Source organism: Temnothorax nylanderi, unplaced genomic scaffold, assembly GCF_030848795.1.
Source record: "Temnothorax nylanderi isolate EJ_2023f unplaced genomic scaffold, tnyl_v1.0 TNYL_tig0003_pilon, whole genome shotgun sequence".
In the NCBI taxonomy this organism is placed as follows: Eukaryota; Metazoa; Arthropoda; class Insecta; order Hymenoptera; family Formicidae; genus Temnothorax; species Temnothorax nylanderi.
The window spans coordinates 1,473,535-1,489,629 of NW_027249065.1; the positions used below are offsets into that span (position 1 = coordinate 1,473,535).

A 16,095-nucleotide genomic window follows, 5' to 3' on the forward strand; every position below is an offset into this window, starting at 1 on the left:
CCAGCGGCAAAGAGAAATCTCGATGCGACCGCGTCACCCCAGATTACCGGTGGATCTTTACGAATCGGCGCTGTGTTTCTTTCGATGCCTCATCTGATAAAACGCGAACGTGCACGCTTGACAAATTATTACGTTAACGAAGAATAAATCGAACGAGATAACGAGAACGTTGGAAAGACGTTTATTTCATTTCGTGATCCCTGGCGAAAATAATATGTTTATAAGATATGTTTGCTTGAGTGTTGAGTAGATGTTTCATTTGAGTTTTTTAAAACATTTATTAAATTGTTTATGAGATGGTTCACGCCCAGTAAGCAAGAAACATCAAGAAACATTTTAACTACATTGCAGCAACGTTGTAACGTTAATGCAATATAGTTAAAATGTTTCTTGACGTTTCTTGCTTACTGGGCGGCTACGTTTTCCTTATGAAATGTCCAAGTGGCGTTTAATAATGTGGTCTTAAACGTTTCCATTACAGTTTTCTAAGTATTTATAAAATGTTTTGTCAGCTAGCAGAGAGTTAACCAAATGTTTGCGACATGCTTCCAAACAGTGCAAACATCAATAAAACTCTTCATAAATAGTGTAACCATGATAAAACTCTTCATAAACAAATATAAACCACAATCTCTCACTAAACATTTTCGCCAGGGATGCAAAACACGAGCGGGGAAGATATTATCTTCGATTGGGCTTCAGGGCAAATCGATCGAAGTCTCAGCCGGCGTCGAACGCACCGGACATATCATCTCCGGGTTCTTATACCGGGTGTCGTTCGAATGTCGCGCCTTAGCAACAATGACAGTCACGGCATGGGACACACGCATGCGTTATATTATCGACAAAAGCCCACGGCAAGTGCTCGTCAGTCGCGGCTGAGCCGCGCCGCGCGAGGAGCTCCGACTTGACGTTTCTCCTCGCTGCGAGACCACCTAGCTCCGCTCGCCTACGACTCCAAACGTCGCAAAACGCCGTTGCGTTTTCTCCGATCGGTGCGACTTTCGACTTCGAAATGGGAACGTCGTGAGATCATCTCGTCACCGCCCGCCGTCATCATCATCATCGTCATCGCCGGAGCGGTTCGCCAAGCGTGCCGCGCAAAGTCGTCGCGCGCCGGTCCCTTGAGAGGCACAGCCGCCTGTCAGGCATACGCCGCTCCTGGATTCGACGGGGCCAAGGACGTTCACGTTCGCAAACACAGACGCACACAGGTGGAAAACCCCGACAAGTGACAAACGTGAGAGGAACCTGGGCGATCCCAGGTAGAAGGCTGACGGGGCACGCAGCTCATCGTCGGCCATGGCGAGCCTGGCGAGCAGCTCATCGTCGGCGGGCCTAACCAGGGCCCCGACGATGTTGGAGCAGCTGCTCGAGGAGATCAATTTCCAGAGGACGAAAGAGCTCAGGCAGATGCTCAAGGATGGTTCGTATTCGATTTTGCTGCCGGAGTAAGGCGGTTCGGCGTATCTGTCGAGTTGGGGGGGGATGACAATGTGTGCGTATACACGTACGGTGAGGGTGAGACTATACACGGCGCGAGTTAGGGTGTGCTTTAACCAACGAATTATGTAAAGGGTGTTTCGTTTTCAAAGGGGTTGACCGCCGATGGGAAATGTAAAATCGTCTCGCTTGGTGGAACTACTTTGAAGAAACAAAATTATTTTCAATTTTTTGTTTGATTTTTTATTATTTTGAGACTTTATAATATTTTTTGCACACTCAGAAAAGCCGTTCACATAAGTTTATTGTTGTTTATATCAAACTTTTTAATTTACTTCCTAAAAATTTTAAATATATGATGGAAAAAATATGGATTTGGACTTAAACGTTTTATTGCGATTATTTATTTCAATATTTAGAGCTCTCAAAATTCATGAAATAATATAAATAAAAAGTTTTAGAAATAATTTAATAATATATAATGATATACACAGAAAATTTGAAAATACTTCAAGGCTTGTTTAGCGCTACGTAATAGCTTCATCCGTCTGCTCCAATAATGAAAATCGCCTCATTTAGTTTGCTTGTGTTCGTTATTGACGGAGATTAATAAATGTTTCGCTAATCACTTTAACTACGTACTCTGTTAGTCATAGGAATATTTGCAGAGTATTTATACTTGCATGATGTATGTATCGTAATCAGTTTATGATCGCCAAACAAATATACATACCGTGAATCACGCGAATCACGCCACTTGTTCTCTTTATCTTTATTAGGAACGTCGAATTATATTATTATATAAATTTATAAATACAACACAACCATATAACAGATTTAAAAAATTTTAATTGCTCTCATATTGATTTGCATTTCTACTTTTTTTATGTGATCACAATTTTCATCTTTTACCAAATATGGGGAACAACATTATACTTTTATTTCTTTTCAGAAATCGAAAGATTTCTTTAGAGAATGCTTAGGTAAATGAGGACATCGGTTTAATGAAATGCAGTAGATCCCCATATAACATAAGGGATGCGTTCCATGTTATACGAATCCGTGTTACACGAGTCACATAGATTATACATATATGGATTATGCAATACAGATTACGCATATGGAAACACATATTTATAAAAGCTGTAAATATTTATTATAAAAAAGTAAAATAAATATTAAAGATGTAACAGTAAAATATTTTTGTTCGGTCCTGTTACACTTATTTTTTATAGTAAAATATTTTTTATTTTGAAACACACTTTAAAACGAACAAATATTAAAATCTTTCCGTCGTGTGTCATATACGAATCCATGTTATATGAACCCGTCTTATATGGGGATCTACTGTACTCGACAATCATTTGTCCAAATACTATAATTAACAATTAATACATGATGTATTTGATTAGAACGTTGAGATTGAATAGAACGGAGAGTTACAAAACTAGAGTTAAAACGTATCAATTATTCAGCTCAGTTTCTTAGCCAAACCTTTAATAATCGCGTCATAACGGCAGGTATCGATTACCTAATATTTCCCTCCTTTTACGTTCATTATTGTATCTCCCCCTTTTCCGGTACACCCTTTCGCGCTTAACGTCGAATCGATCGGGGGTGAATTCGATATCAGTCAAACATCGCGTCGACTCGGAAAAATTAAAAGCGCATCTCCCAAACACTTTGAATCGCTGTCTTTAAATACATAAACTTTCTCGTCTCTATCAGACTCTGGATTCGTCGTACTGCAAGGTACAACGTATTGGACGGACCTGTTCGTCCGTCACTTCCTCTTTCAAGCGGAGCACGCCATCGACGGCGACGACCTGCTCTTCTTCGTCCGCAAGAAACACGTGAAGACCTCGTCGAGGTATCTGCCCAAGTTCGAGACCGAGGTCGACGTGTTTCGCAAGGACAGCAAGAAACTGCCGATCGGCGATCCCGACATCGATTGGGAGGAAACCGTGTACCTGAATCTCGTCGTGCACCAGTTCGACTACACGCTCACGTTGGCGATCTGCACAAGAACGAGCCCCAAGGAATTGCAAGTGAGAATCGTGGCGCTAACTCGACTGAATTAGAGAAGAATTAAAAAAAAAATGCTATAGGAGATCTATACAGAATGTCTCAAATCGATTTTCTTCCTTTTTATTTTTTCTTTTCGAAGATTTAGGATAATGCCATCTTCGTTATAATATCGTGTGATTTTTAATCATTTATTTTACATCTATCGCTATTGTAGAACTGACAATCGGAACCTCGAATTAGCACAGCGATCTTTTTTTAGGTATTGCGAAGGCATTCTCAGAAAGTATACGCCAGTCCGAGTCGACGGCGTATGGACGCCAAAGGTGACCTCGAGGAAATGACGTACCCGCACATATGCTTCATGGTGGACAATTTCGACGAAGTTTTCTGTGATATTTTAGTCAGGGATGGGGAGATGGTGTGCGTGGAGCTGGTCGCCTCCGATCGGGAGGGCGCGATTCAGGGCGTCATTTTCCTCGGCTCGATCAGATACGACGCTTTGAAAAAAGTTTACGACGCCAGGGTGAGTCCCTTCGTAGCGCATTTTTAAGCTTATGTACGTGAAATTACAGTCGTATTTACTTTTAGTCGAGCCTGAGCACCAAAATGGCGCAGCGAATGACGTTCGGCCTCTTCTCCGGCGCGGCCTCGCAAAGAGTAGAATTCGTGCGAATGAAGGGACCACGTGGTACGTGCGAGAATTTCATCAATATTGTTTCTTTCGATTAACTTCCTTTAATTTATTTATATAATTTTAATAATAATTCATTTTATACGTAATAAGTCACGGATAATAGAATATAAGTGAAAAATAGAGTATAAGTGAAAAAAATAACTCATTATTAAAATAATCTAAAAGTTAAGCGTAAAACATAGACGTAAGTGTTAACGCAAGAATGGGTTTCACCTTGATTATTTAACATGACGTAATCGCTTGCGCAAAAGATGGAAAATAGAATTTCTATATTTATCGATACGGCAAGGCGTAAAGTATAGAAGTTCGATGTGATATAAGTTACGATAAAAATTTAATTTCACGGGAATCGTTCAGGCAAGGGACACGCGGAGATGGCCGTCACAAAACCGAAGGGTTCCGGTGCGGAGACGCCGACATCGGAGCCGGGTTATTGCGCGACCGACCTATGGGACACTGACTGGGACGACGCCGAGGAACTTTTCATGTATCGCCATCAACGAAGACTGTCCGATCCCAGCGCGAATCTGAACAACTTCGTACGCGGCGGCTGGAGAACGAAGCCGGACTCGGTGGCCACTAAGGCGCGATCAGAGAACGAGGGTCTTGACTCGATGGCGAACGGTCTCAGCGAGATCGAGGCCGGTGACGTTCGAGATGGTAATTATCAGCGACGGCAGTACAAACGAAGACGAGGACAGATTTTGCTACTCTCCTACTAGATTTTTATAGTTTTACACTGTTAGACCGGTATTCATATCCTGCATTTAGCGTTAAATACGGACAATGTCATCGCGAGCCGACCGCAAAATTCAGACGACGTTTATTTGCGGTATAACATAGCGTTAAATACATGGGATATGGACATGGCATTTAGTATCTTTCTCTTCTCAATGTATTTCGTTCGCATCCACTCTCGGTCTGTGCATGCTCCTGTGTTGTATCTGTGTAATGCACAATTGTCTTGATGTTATCAGGCATAGAGACGCCTCCACCTCTCGGCAATACTTCTCAATGCTGGCAGACTCTATATAGACTTGAAGCTGATAGATCTAAATACTTTCGCGAAGATGTGAATCATAACTGCATTAGAGCGCGATAGATAGAAGCGACCGCATGTATACGTTTACCAGTTAAACGGTGCAACTTAATGCACCGTAGTAAGAAAATCTTTTATTCGAAACGGTATCCCGTTTCTTGTCTCTCTAAGATCGGATAGTATTCAGAATTTTTCAGGCAAACTTAGTGTAGCACTAGCACAATGTTAAGAATAGATGAAATAGCGAGAGAAAGATATAGAAATACAAGAGAAAAGAACAGATTCAGTTCTACCGTCACCGACACCACCAACCACCACCAACAACCACCACCATCACTACCACCACTACAACTATTTATCACACTCTAACTTCCGATTCGAATGTTGTCGCGTCTGTTGCGAAAGATGACAGAAAAAAAATTAATGAACGAACAAACGAAAGAGTTGTTTCTTGTTGTCTCTAATCACTGACACGTGCCATGCCGGCTCTTTCCTTTGTAGCCGATGTACAGGATAGCAGCTGGGGCGGCCGGGGCTCACCGGGAAACCGCAGGAGTCCCTGCTCGTTCCGTCGACGAAGATCGCCGTCGGCTCGGCAACAACAACAACATCAACAACAACACCCCGTCCACAACAAGCAACGACAACGTAATGCCCGGGAACGACCCGGAACGAATGAGAACTCGTCGATACGCAAGGAGACGAACTATCGCGAGACACACGGTGAGTGTGCTCGTTCGCGCTGAAAACGATCAGTCCGATCAGTCTCTCCTGTCTCTGCTTTGACCGACGTTCTTGCTTCTTGTGTGACTAGTAGAAACTCTGTGTTAGTCTCCTTCCCGAATTACCGAGTGCCATCGTGTTCCGTGTCTTTGAGTTAAGCTTTGACAAAAATGTACGCTGTTAATACAAACTGAGAGCAAAAAAGCTTTCTTAAATATATATTTATTTTGTTACTCAATTGAAGTAAAGCCAAAGCATTGTGTCGATAAAATTTTCAAGTTGCACCGTAACGTAAAAAAGAATAATTTAGATAAATGCACGGAGGACAAAGCGTGAAAAGAGACCGGGAGCACGATCGTTTGTAGTCGCGACACGGGTGCAATCGCCGTCTAAATGACGACGTGGTTCTCGCGGCAGGTTTCCACAATCACCAGCAGAACAATCATCAGCAGAACCACCAGCACCAACACATAGAGGTGGGCAGCGAGATCTTAGTGCCGGCCGGCCGGTGCCTGACGGACGACAACGTCCGGCAGAAGTTAGACTCGGGCGCGATATTGGTGCACGGCAAGGAGGAACTGCCGCTGGGCTACGACGTGGCGACCGCTACGGAGGACAATAACCGGAAACGACGTCCGTACAGCGCCGGGCATCTGTTCAATCATCATAACGGTGTAGAGAACGACGACGAGGAGCGCCGGCGGCTCAGCGACGACGAGCTGCTCAGGGTGAGACGGTCCGACGGCCGTCGTCGTCTGCGTAGCGCCGGTTCCGATCACGAAGACTACGCCTACGGGCAGAACAAGAACAAGAACGACGAGATCAGAGACAAAAACGCGAACGCCCATCACGTGACGCGCATCAACGGCGAGGTCGCGTCGATGCGTCGGCAGAGCGCCACGTTGCCCCGAAGACGACGTCGAAGGGCGCTCTCGGGCAGCTTCGCGGGTAACCCCCTGCCCCCTCATCGAGTCACGCCGGACGGCACCGCGATCTACTACTGGTGCGAGCTCCCGCGCCGCCCCGGCTCACAGGGTAAATTTTTTCCTACCCTTCCTGCGCCCTCCCCCCATAAAAAATACCCCTCTATCCCCCGTCCTCGACGGAATCAATCCACTAATTATCATTTCTGTTGTATTAAATCGTTGTGCGTAATGTAGACGTGCGCTACCTGAACCCAAAGCATTCGTTTGACTGTGTCATCAAAATGACTGTGTTTATGGGATGGTGAAATGGCAACGAGATACGACGGAGAGTGGTAGTGATGGTGGTGGTTTGCGAACGGTTTGCGGGCGAAAGAACGACGATCGGAAGCGTCTGTCTGGAAAGAGACTTTTAGTCGGATGCTCGTAATGATTTTCGATCATGAATTTCACCACCGATAATAAGCACGGTCATCAAAAGTAGGTAGATAGTTAGTTAGTTCGTTTTGTGCGTAACATTACTTCTACTTTTCAATACACGCTCTCTGTAAGAATTCATAAAAAGAGGGTACATCTAGGCACTAATTCTTCTTAAAGTAAACTGTATACGATTCATTTTCAGCGAATGCGGACCTGTCTCTGTGTTTTGCATAATGCCATTTCTATATACGTAATACATTGAGAAACTTGGACGCACTTTATCATTATACATTTTTCAGAGTAAAAACGAAAGTTGATGTATCCTGATATTCTTTACTCTGTTTGTTCTTACATATCTGTTTTTTTTCCCGCATAATCTGTACATCATATCACACTCGAACTTGTTCATCTGCTCAACTGGTCCGTAACAACCTAATCAAGGATGCATTTAATCCCACGGCTCTAAGCTTGTATCTTACTCTGTGTTTCATTGCTCGAATGAATGTGTATCCTGTACGCATACGACCATCCCGTCGATCGAACGACTCAAACCGTTGCAGGACATCAGATATGCTGCAAGCATTCGAGTATTGTAATTAATAATGTCTTTCTTCTTTCAGAGTTGGATGACGGGGCGTATAATCCGCTCTGGACGATGCGAGGGTTCACCCAAACTTTCCATTTCTGGAAAGAGACGAAGCGAGCGCAGTCCGTACCTTTGAACGCCTTTTTAACGTACATTACGTTACCATGGTGGAGCATAGCCAAAGGTAAATCAAATTATATCAATATTTTTATTTTTTAATATTTAAATGGAATATCTAAAAATTTTTTGACTACGCTGTGCTATTATATAAAATCTTTTTCGTTTAATCTGAGGAATTAAATTAAATTTAAATCTTGTATATGATATAAATCTTTCAATTTTATTTTCTTCAACCGTAATAATTTCTGTTGTAGATATTCTGGATCACCGAGAAGGACCTATCTTAACGTTCTAGCTGACAGTATAGTGCATTCCACTTCTAATTTCAATACTTTCCTTTTTTTTACTTTGTACGTATATCAACAATTGTGGCCCAAGGAATATAATGATGTATAGTTTAAATAATAAATCAAATATTATTTGCAAATCCTCTGGATCTCACCGCTTTGCAGTGTGTGATGGCATTCTGTGATTCCCTTTTGATTAATTCAAGTCAAGTTTTACTTTATGGTAGTTTAAAAACGCGTCATCTTTGCATTTTTTAAAAATGCAAATATATGCTCCGGCAGGAAACAAAGAGAAAAGATAAAAAGAAAAACTAGAAAGAGTAGAAAATAGATTAAAAAAGAAATAAAAAACGAAAAGGAATGTTTTATCATGCAGAGATAATAAAATTGCATTTTTAGCTTCGTGCTCTTCAACCTCGTGCAATGTTGATGTCTGAACAAGATAAACTAAATGAAAATTGGTTTATCAAACGCATGCATTTTTTAGATTGCTGTAATAAATCAAGTATTATCCTCACATTCGCGGAAACGGTTACATCAGGCGCGATATTTGCGGTACTCCTTCTGTAGCAATTTCCTTCCCAGTCTGCCAAAGTAGACGTTTTGCGGCCGAAGTTTTACAACCACACGTTCCCCTACATCTTCCGGCCGTTATAAATAAATGAGAGAGAAATTTCGTTATGCTCATTATCTAGTGACACGCCGCGTTGCGAGCAATTCTAGTTTACTCGCGTTCTGCGTATTATAAGCTAATCATGAAACTTCTTATAGTAGTGTGTGCTTTAGTGACCGTATGTATTTGCATCACCAAGGGCATGTCGTACGATGAATTACGTCCACACCAGGCAGAGATGACAAGTAATTTGAAGTTTCTTGTTACTAATTTACTAATTTATTTTTATATAAAAGCATTACTAATTTATTTTTATATAAAAGCTTCTGACATTCATTTCCATCAACGGCGATTGCATGTTATAACAGTTTTAGAATAGCCAATACTTTTAAAAATTACGTTTTTAGGAATTAGAAAATGTCCATTAAATTATGCTACATTTGGTGAGAACATTTATCTATTGCAAGCAAAAAATGTAAAACATTTTTTATTCATATGCACGTTACACGTTTTCACATAATCGATATTACAACTGGTTAAATTTGATGCAAAAGATCTTGCCTTCATGTTATCTATAGACTTTTTATTTTTATAATTTATACACGCTTTAATTATTACAATCTTGCGCGCGATATCGGTAATGCATAATTGAGATGGATTTGCATTTTTTATTCTAAAGAATGTCGTCTGTTTCTTCCTCACCGATCAATATCAGACTCTTACATAAACGCGCGTTATTATATCTTCGTGTATAAAATTATTTTTCTTAAGAACAAAACTTACACAATACAGTTGATAAAATATATGTCTTTTAATTGTTCTTTTCACAAGAAGTATCATTCTTGGTTGTATCCACTGGAAATAATATACAATCTTTATATATATTTATAATATATCTATATACATATATAAACAAATGTCCTGACTGACTGACTGACTCATCAACGCCCAGCCCAAACTCCTAAATCTAGAAACATGAAATTCGGGGATCATATTCCTTTCATGACGTAAGCACTCACTAAGAAAGGATTTGCTAGTATCTTTATATTAATAATTAATGTATAGAGCTATTTTTTTGCTATTAAGAGGAAAAGGTGGTTATCAGTTAACAAAGTTATCAGAACTCATTCATTATTGTAAACAGATTGATAATCATTGACCTCTTTCTTGCTGCAACAGCGCAATATTATCAAAGCGGTAAAATACATAAAAGAGTGCTTTATATCCATTTATTAATTTTTTAAGTAATCGGATACAGGTGTGTGGCTGCAGATTCTTTCTGAATAAATTTTTAAGAGAGAATTCCTTAATTATACTTTTAGAATGCGGGAGAAGTGATATACAGATGAAAAAGGTAATGTGCGTGCCAAGGCCTACCATGGAAAAATTAATACCGCAACCGGGCTACACCTTTTATCCGAATTATGCCTTGGTGAATAAGTGCGGCGGTTACTGTCCGGGAAGTAAGTCATGCACGCCAGTCCGCACGCAGCCCAAGAAGATTGCCGTGAGAGTGTACGGCTATAACTCGACCGAGTGTTATCACGTGTTGCTCGAGGAGCATACCAAGTGCAAGTAAGATAGTCTCCCGTTCTAACTATACGCGCTTCTTCAGTCAAATGCTTATTATTTGACAATCGATAAAAAAAGAACGTAATATAATCGCATAAATAACGCGTACAAAAATTTTACATTTTAATTGTTTGTTAAAATTATCCGTAATTCCTGGACTGGAGTTTCAATTCTATTTAGAGAGATAGATTATTATATTTAATTAATTAATAATAAACTTCTTTAATTTCAAGCATATTAAAGCTTTATATTTTTTCTTGTAATTAAATTTTTGATAGAACATTCGGCTAAAAAGACTAGAAACAAGTGGAAGCGTTTTTAACTATAAAACGCTTACCGCATAAAGCACAAAATTATCAAAACTAATTTTTTACAGCGTCTTACGTTCGCTGTTGAAGAATATGATTTTTTGCAGATGCTACTGCAGCGTGAAGGAAAGTGATTGCAACGTCCATCAGATATATTCAGAAGATAACTGCGCGTGCGAATGCATGGATAGAATACAGTGCGATGAAGGGCGCCAGATGGTTTGGGATGAAGAAACGTGCAAGTGCACTTGCAACAAAGAAGAAGAAAGTTGCTCAAGTGGGCTCGAATGGGTTTCCTCTCGTTGCAGGTAAAACAATTACGAGGAGAACAAGTTCTCAAAGCTCTCAGTAGCGCGGATTGAAATCATTGAGTTTATTTCTTTTTTGTTCCTTGGTAGCGATAATTATCGATAACGAATTCAACAAAATGACACGTTTGCGATTCATGGTATCGAAAAACTTGTATAACACATAACTGATTTTTGAAATAATATTAAAAAATAATACGCATGAAAATTAGCACTTACTATAAAGCACTTTCGCATTTCAGATGCGCCAAGGTGATGGAGATGAATCAATTAGAACAATCTAATATGGATGATATTATTGTTGAGAGTGCAGATGATATTGTTTAGGAAGATAATGCAATATGGTTCATGCAAAGAATCCTATCCTGCATGACACGGAAGTATTGTCATTATTCGATAGTACATTAAGAAATGAGTAAAAAAATTGAGTCACCATTTTAATTTTTAATTTCAATTTATTTGTAATAAAGTTCTTTATATACACGTGCGCTTCTTTTCTAAAATTATATTAAAAAATTGAGCAATAAAATATGGGGTCGATAAATCGCATTATAAATAAAATACCATCTCTAATTTAACGTTGCTAGATATTTTTATACTTTATCGATGACGTACATTTTTTTTTATTGTCGATGCATATAAATGAAGATAAAAAACAAAGACTAAATATCTTTATAGTATAGATTTCTTCGTAATGTAACAAATATGGGCTAACGTGAGCAGCACATTCTCTGGTGTAATCCTTATATGGATTATATATCACTCTGCAGAAAAATGAAAATAAAATCCTTGAGATTACAATAATTGATCAGGTTGCAGCGTTTACTCTAACATTAATATAATCTCCGAAATTATTCCAAGTATGATCCCACAGACTCGGATCGCCCTTACTGTCCCACGGGAGATTTCCAGGTAGAAGCGCGCTGCTGCTGAGCTTCTTCAGCTCGTCCTGCAGTTTCCTGACGATCGTTGGGAACCTTTTGACGCAAAAGAAAGAAATAGGATGATATAATTACGATCACAATCGCTCGCAAGTTAAAATAAAATAAAATTTCGCGATAAAACTCTATCGAAGTCATATTCCACTCACTGTCTAACAAGATTATTGTCCTCGCAAGGATCCTGATAGACGTTGAATAGGCACGCTTCCTCTAACGGTTTGCAGACGGGCAGACTGTCATTCCGCGGCGGGCACTTGATCATCGCGTTTTCGCGCAGCATCCGAACGGCTTCCGTAGTAATAGCCAATCCCACACTGGCGATGGCGTGCGCCGCCGTGCTGCCGATCACGTTGTCCACGTCGTAGACCCATTCCCTACCGGATGGACCGTACCATCCGTCCCATTCTCCTTTATAAGTAGATCCTATAAAAGACCGAATAGAAATTGAATCAATATATATTTATTATCATATATTTATCATGTTCTGCAATGAATGTGGAAATAATAAGAAGAGCGAACTGATAAAAGAGACACTCCTCGCGGTTTCCAAATTTAGATCGTTATAGAGCAGAACGTTACTATTAAGTCCCTAGAAACTCTCTTACCTTGAATGAGCTTCCAGTCACCGACTGTGATAGCGGATGTACCGTAAATGTCATCGATGTTGTGAAGAACGCTCGCGCGCGGTGATTCAGTATCTTCGCTAAGCGCATTCCATAGATCCATGCCGTCGATAGTTAAGTTCGATGGATCACCGCCGGCGACTGTTATAAGCGTCGGCAGCCAATCGGTAATATGTAACATCTGCCTGCTTACTCGGCCAGGTCGCACCAGTTTGGGTGACCATATTAATCCTGCACCTCTGACGCCGCCTGCAATAATTGAAAAGATTGTTCATTTACGAATGTCGTAAAAAAAACAGCTTCTAAAACGTGATTTTTTAAAATTAAATCTTTAGAAGATATTAACTCGTCTAATAAAATCTTAGTTTTCTAAATAATTCAGGTTCTTAAAAATATGGATATACTAATTATAAATACAATTATAAAAAGTATATGGTTGAGAACACAATTCTAAAGATATTTTCTTGCCGAGTCGATAAGTGCTTTTGCTCATCAATCGAGACGTCTCAATTATATTGAAAAATTTGCATAATTGTCTAATTTAGTTTATCAATAATCGAATGAAATTACCTTCCCAAAGAGTGTTTTTAACCCCTCTCAGTGGCCAATTAGACGCCGCATTCAAATTAAATCCAGCGGCAGGTCCACCGTTGTCCGTCGAGAAGATAATTATGCTATCTCGTAACATGTCTTTCTTATGCAGAGCTTCAACTACTTGGCCCACCGATTGATCTAGTTTACTCAGCATACCTATATAGTAGAATTCTAAGATTATCAGTCTGTTTATGCTATTAGTACATATTTCAGTCTAAATAATAAATTCTCTCTCTTTAAAATCGACGGTCTATCTAATCTTATATTAATGATAATTCTAATTTCTGTCTCCCTTTGAATGTCCCTGTCTCACTTATCGATTACCTGCGAAACGTCTTCGATTGTAATCGAAGATATTGTTGAACTTGGCGACCTCCTCATCCGGCGCCGGAAGCGGATTATAAGGGTTACCGGAATGCACGGCTGCGTGAGCCAGATATAGGAACATGGGTCGACTAGTGTTGTGCTTGTCGATCAATTTCGTCGCTTCCTTCGTGAAAATGTCCGTGGAATATTGGCCGTGCAGGTCCCACGCCGGCTCCATGCCCCGTCTCATGTCCAAGCCCCAATAAGGCTGCATTTTTACCACGTTATCACATAAAATAATAAAGACCCTGTTTATTTGTGTAGTCGCTCACGTTTTCGACGGCCGTGTGATCGAAATAATCGTGATGACCCGTCCAGAAGCCAGTGTGGGTGTCGAATCCCCTGTAAGTCGGGGTGTACTCTTTTTTGTAAAATCCTAGATGCCATTTGCCGACGATGTGCGTGCTGTATCCAAGCTCGCGCAGATATTCCGGCAAGAGTTTCTCGTGGAGTGGCAATCCTCTCGGCTCCGCACCTTTGAGAACCTGAATTATTCAAGAAGTCCGAATATTGTACAAGAAATTCCTGCGTTTATAATAACGTGCCGTTTCTCGGCGAACTTGACGTCAGTCACATTAATATATTTACGAGGAGCGTTTAATCTTAAATGTCGCTGGATTTTTAGAAAGTTACAGAAACTATTTTCGCCGTTATCTTAAAATACGAATTAGAAAAATTGTAAAGAAGCATTATTCACTCAACGTCATTAATTGCGCGATAATAAAAGCGACGCATCGAACTGGCGCACGCGGCTTTTGTCGGCTTTGTGCGCGGATATATGCGCGTATAGCGCTGAAAACGTGTATGCGAATAAAGTAGTAACGTCTATCGCTCGGTATGATAATTTCCAATTGAACTATCCAGGTCAACGAGGCAAAAGTGCAAGCGCACAATATCCCCTTTTGTACCGTGTGCTGCAAGCAGAACAACAACATTTCCGCCAGCTGATAACTTTCAATCGCGTTTATTCATTGACAGGTGCAACAGCAGCTAAAAGAAACTGATAAACTAGGGAACTACCGCGATTTTAATAAGCGACTCATGAGATTTAAAAAAGAAGACTTTGGGCTTTAAGCGAGCAAGTTTGATCGCGTTGTAAGGTAAGTTTGCTTTAGACTCATTGTTTATTGTTCTCATTTTTTTTTGCTTGATTCTTCTATCTGTTATCAATATCACACGTTTAAACTGCATGTTTAAACTGATAAAGAATGAAGCAATCGAGACGTTGCGAGAGCACCACTTACACCGTGCTGCATTCCAGTGTGAATAGGATATTTGCCGGTCATCAGAGCGCTTCTGGACGGTGTACAGATTGGGGTGACATAATATCTGTCAAGAAGCAGTCCGGAGTACGCCAGCGCGTCGATATTCGGCGTTGGTATCTGACCGGAACCGTGAAAGCCGACGTCGTTCCATCCCTAATGAAAATGAGGCTAAATTAAAATGTAACTCTATTAAGATATCTTTTATATGATTCTTTTGAATCTTAATTTAACACTTTTCCATGCTATAATTTGTCTTTTTAACGTGATAAATTTATAATATCTTGTAAAGGAGAAGAGACACATTACATACAATTATTTTATTTGATTCCAAAGAATCTTTGTAATACAAGAAAAATGTGAATAACTTGCGAGTTTGCGTTTCGATAAAAAGAAAAATATTACGGACTATTATTAACGCATTTCGTTGATGCGTCACCGATAAACTCGTCCTATACTTAAATAAACTATAATCAAGTAGATACTTGGCTTTGCATAATGTCGAATCTGTCATTGAGAGGTTCTTTATTCAGTCTTTATTTAGGTGTAACATTTCTGGCATATTTCTTTACGTCTTTCCAAGATACCGGCGACAAATGATCACTAGATAGAAATTATCACCTGATAGAGCCCTCATTTCGTTTTTGTTAACAATTCATTATTTTTGAAGCGTCCTGTAGCCGGATATAATTTATCGCAAACCTTGAAAGAAACTTGCCAAATCGTCCGCTAAAATGAAGACAATATGCGGCTGCTTCGTCGCAGTCGCGTGGACCGCAAACAGCAGAATCAGGGACGATGTCCATTGCACGATTCCCGATGGACGACGCATGGTTCTCGTTCCTTTCGGACCAGATTTTTTTAGACTTTTTTATTTTTGGACGCGTCGCGTTTCCCGTGGAACCGGTTCGCGATTCCTCCTCGAGAATGCGAAACGCGGATCTCAGACGCGTGTGCGGCGATCGGCCGCTCGAAACTATCTTCTCCGCTCGGCTCTCTTCCGAGAGTTCCGAGCCGTCTTTTTCCGGATGCGAATAGTGGGGAACCTCCCACCTTGAGGAATCATCTCCGTTCATCTCGTCATTCGTCACGACGATCTCCTCGCCATTTAACCGATCATCAATTCGCTCGCGCCACGTGCTAAGTGGTCGCGTTATGTCTGTAAATTAAAACTGTCCGGTACCGCACGATATACCGCGTTTTGCGTTTATTTGTGCAGGATTCGACTTGTCTCCGGTTACATCA

General features: G+C 40.5%; 3 protein-coding genes across 4 annotated transcripts; 2 read left to right on the forward strand and 1 right to left on the reverse strand.

Moving 5' to 3' along the window:
- Positions 1–406: 406 nt before the first annotated feature.
- Positions 407–8,403, forward strand: LOC139771163 (uncharacterized protein KIAA0930 homolog). Of its 2 annotated transcripts, XM_071703720.1 has the most exons (9): positions 407–1,426; positions 3,172–3,491; positions 3,731–3,994; positions 4,060–4,159; positions 4,523–4,825; positions 5,706–5,927; positions 6,345–6,962; positions 7,891–8,040; positions 8,231–8,403. In XM_071703720.1, the coding sequence occupies exons 1-9, from the start codon at positions 1,303–1,305 to the stop codon at positions 8,269–8,271; spliced, it is 2,142 nt and encodes a 713-aa protein (XP_071559821.1). In that variant the 5' UTR covers positions 407–1,302; the 3' UTR covers positions 8,272–8,403. The 2 variants fall into 2 exon arrangements, with proteins under 2 accessions (XP_071559821.1, XP_071559830.1); XM_071703729.1 differs by lacking the exons at positions 5,706–5,927; positions 6,345–6,962 and having other exon boundaries at positions 449–1,426.
- A 381-nt stretch (positions 8,404–8,784) lies between these two features.
- On the forward strand, positions 8,785–11,608 carry LOC139771180 (uncharacterized). Its single transcript, XM_071703755.1, has 4 exons — positions 8,785–9,121; positions 10,199–10,451; positions 10,864–11,064; positions 11,307–11,608. The coding sequence occupies exons 1-4, from the start codon at positions 9,019–9,021 to the stop codon at positions 11,389–11,391; spliced, it is 642 nt and encodes a 213-aa protein (XP_071559856.1). The 5' UTR covers positions 8,785–9,018; the 3' UTR covers positions 11,392–11,608.
- LOC139771174 (arylsulfatase B) lies at positions 11,500–15,829 on the reverse strand. The gene is made up of 8 exons (XM_071703741.1): positions 15,569–15,829; positions 14,833–15,006; positions 13,861–14,073; positions 13,547–13,796; positions 13,199–13,378; positions 12,611–12,877; positions 12,155–12,428; positions 11,500–12,041 (listed from the first exon to the last, which is right to left on the reverse strand). Exons 1-8 carry the CDS (start codon positions 15,680–15,682, stop codon positions 11,873–11,875), a joined length of 1,641 nt encoding a protein of 546 aa, XP_071559842.1. The 5' UTR covers positions 15,683–15,829; the 3' UTR covers positions 11,500–11,872.
- Between the last annotated feature and the right edge of the window lie 266 nt (positions 15,830–16,095).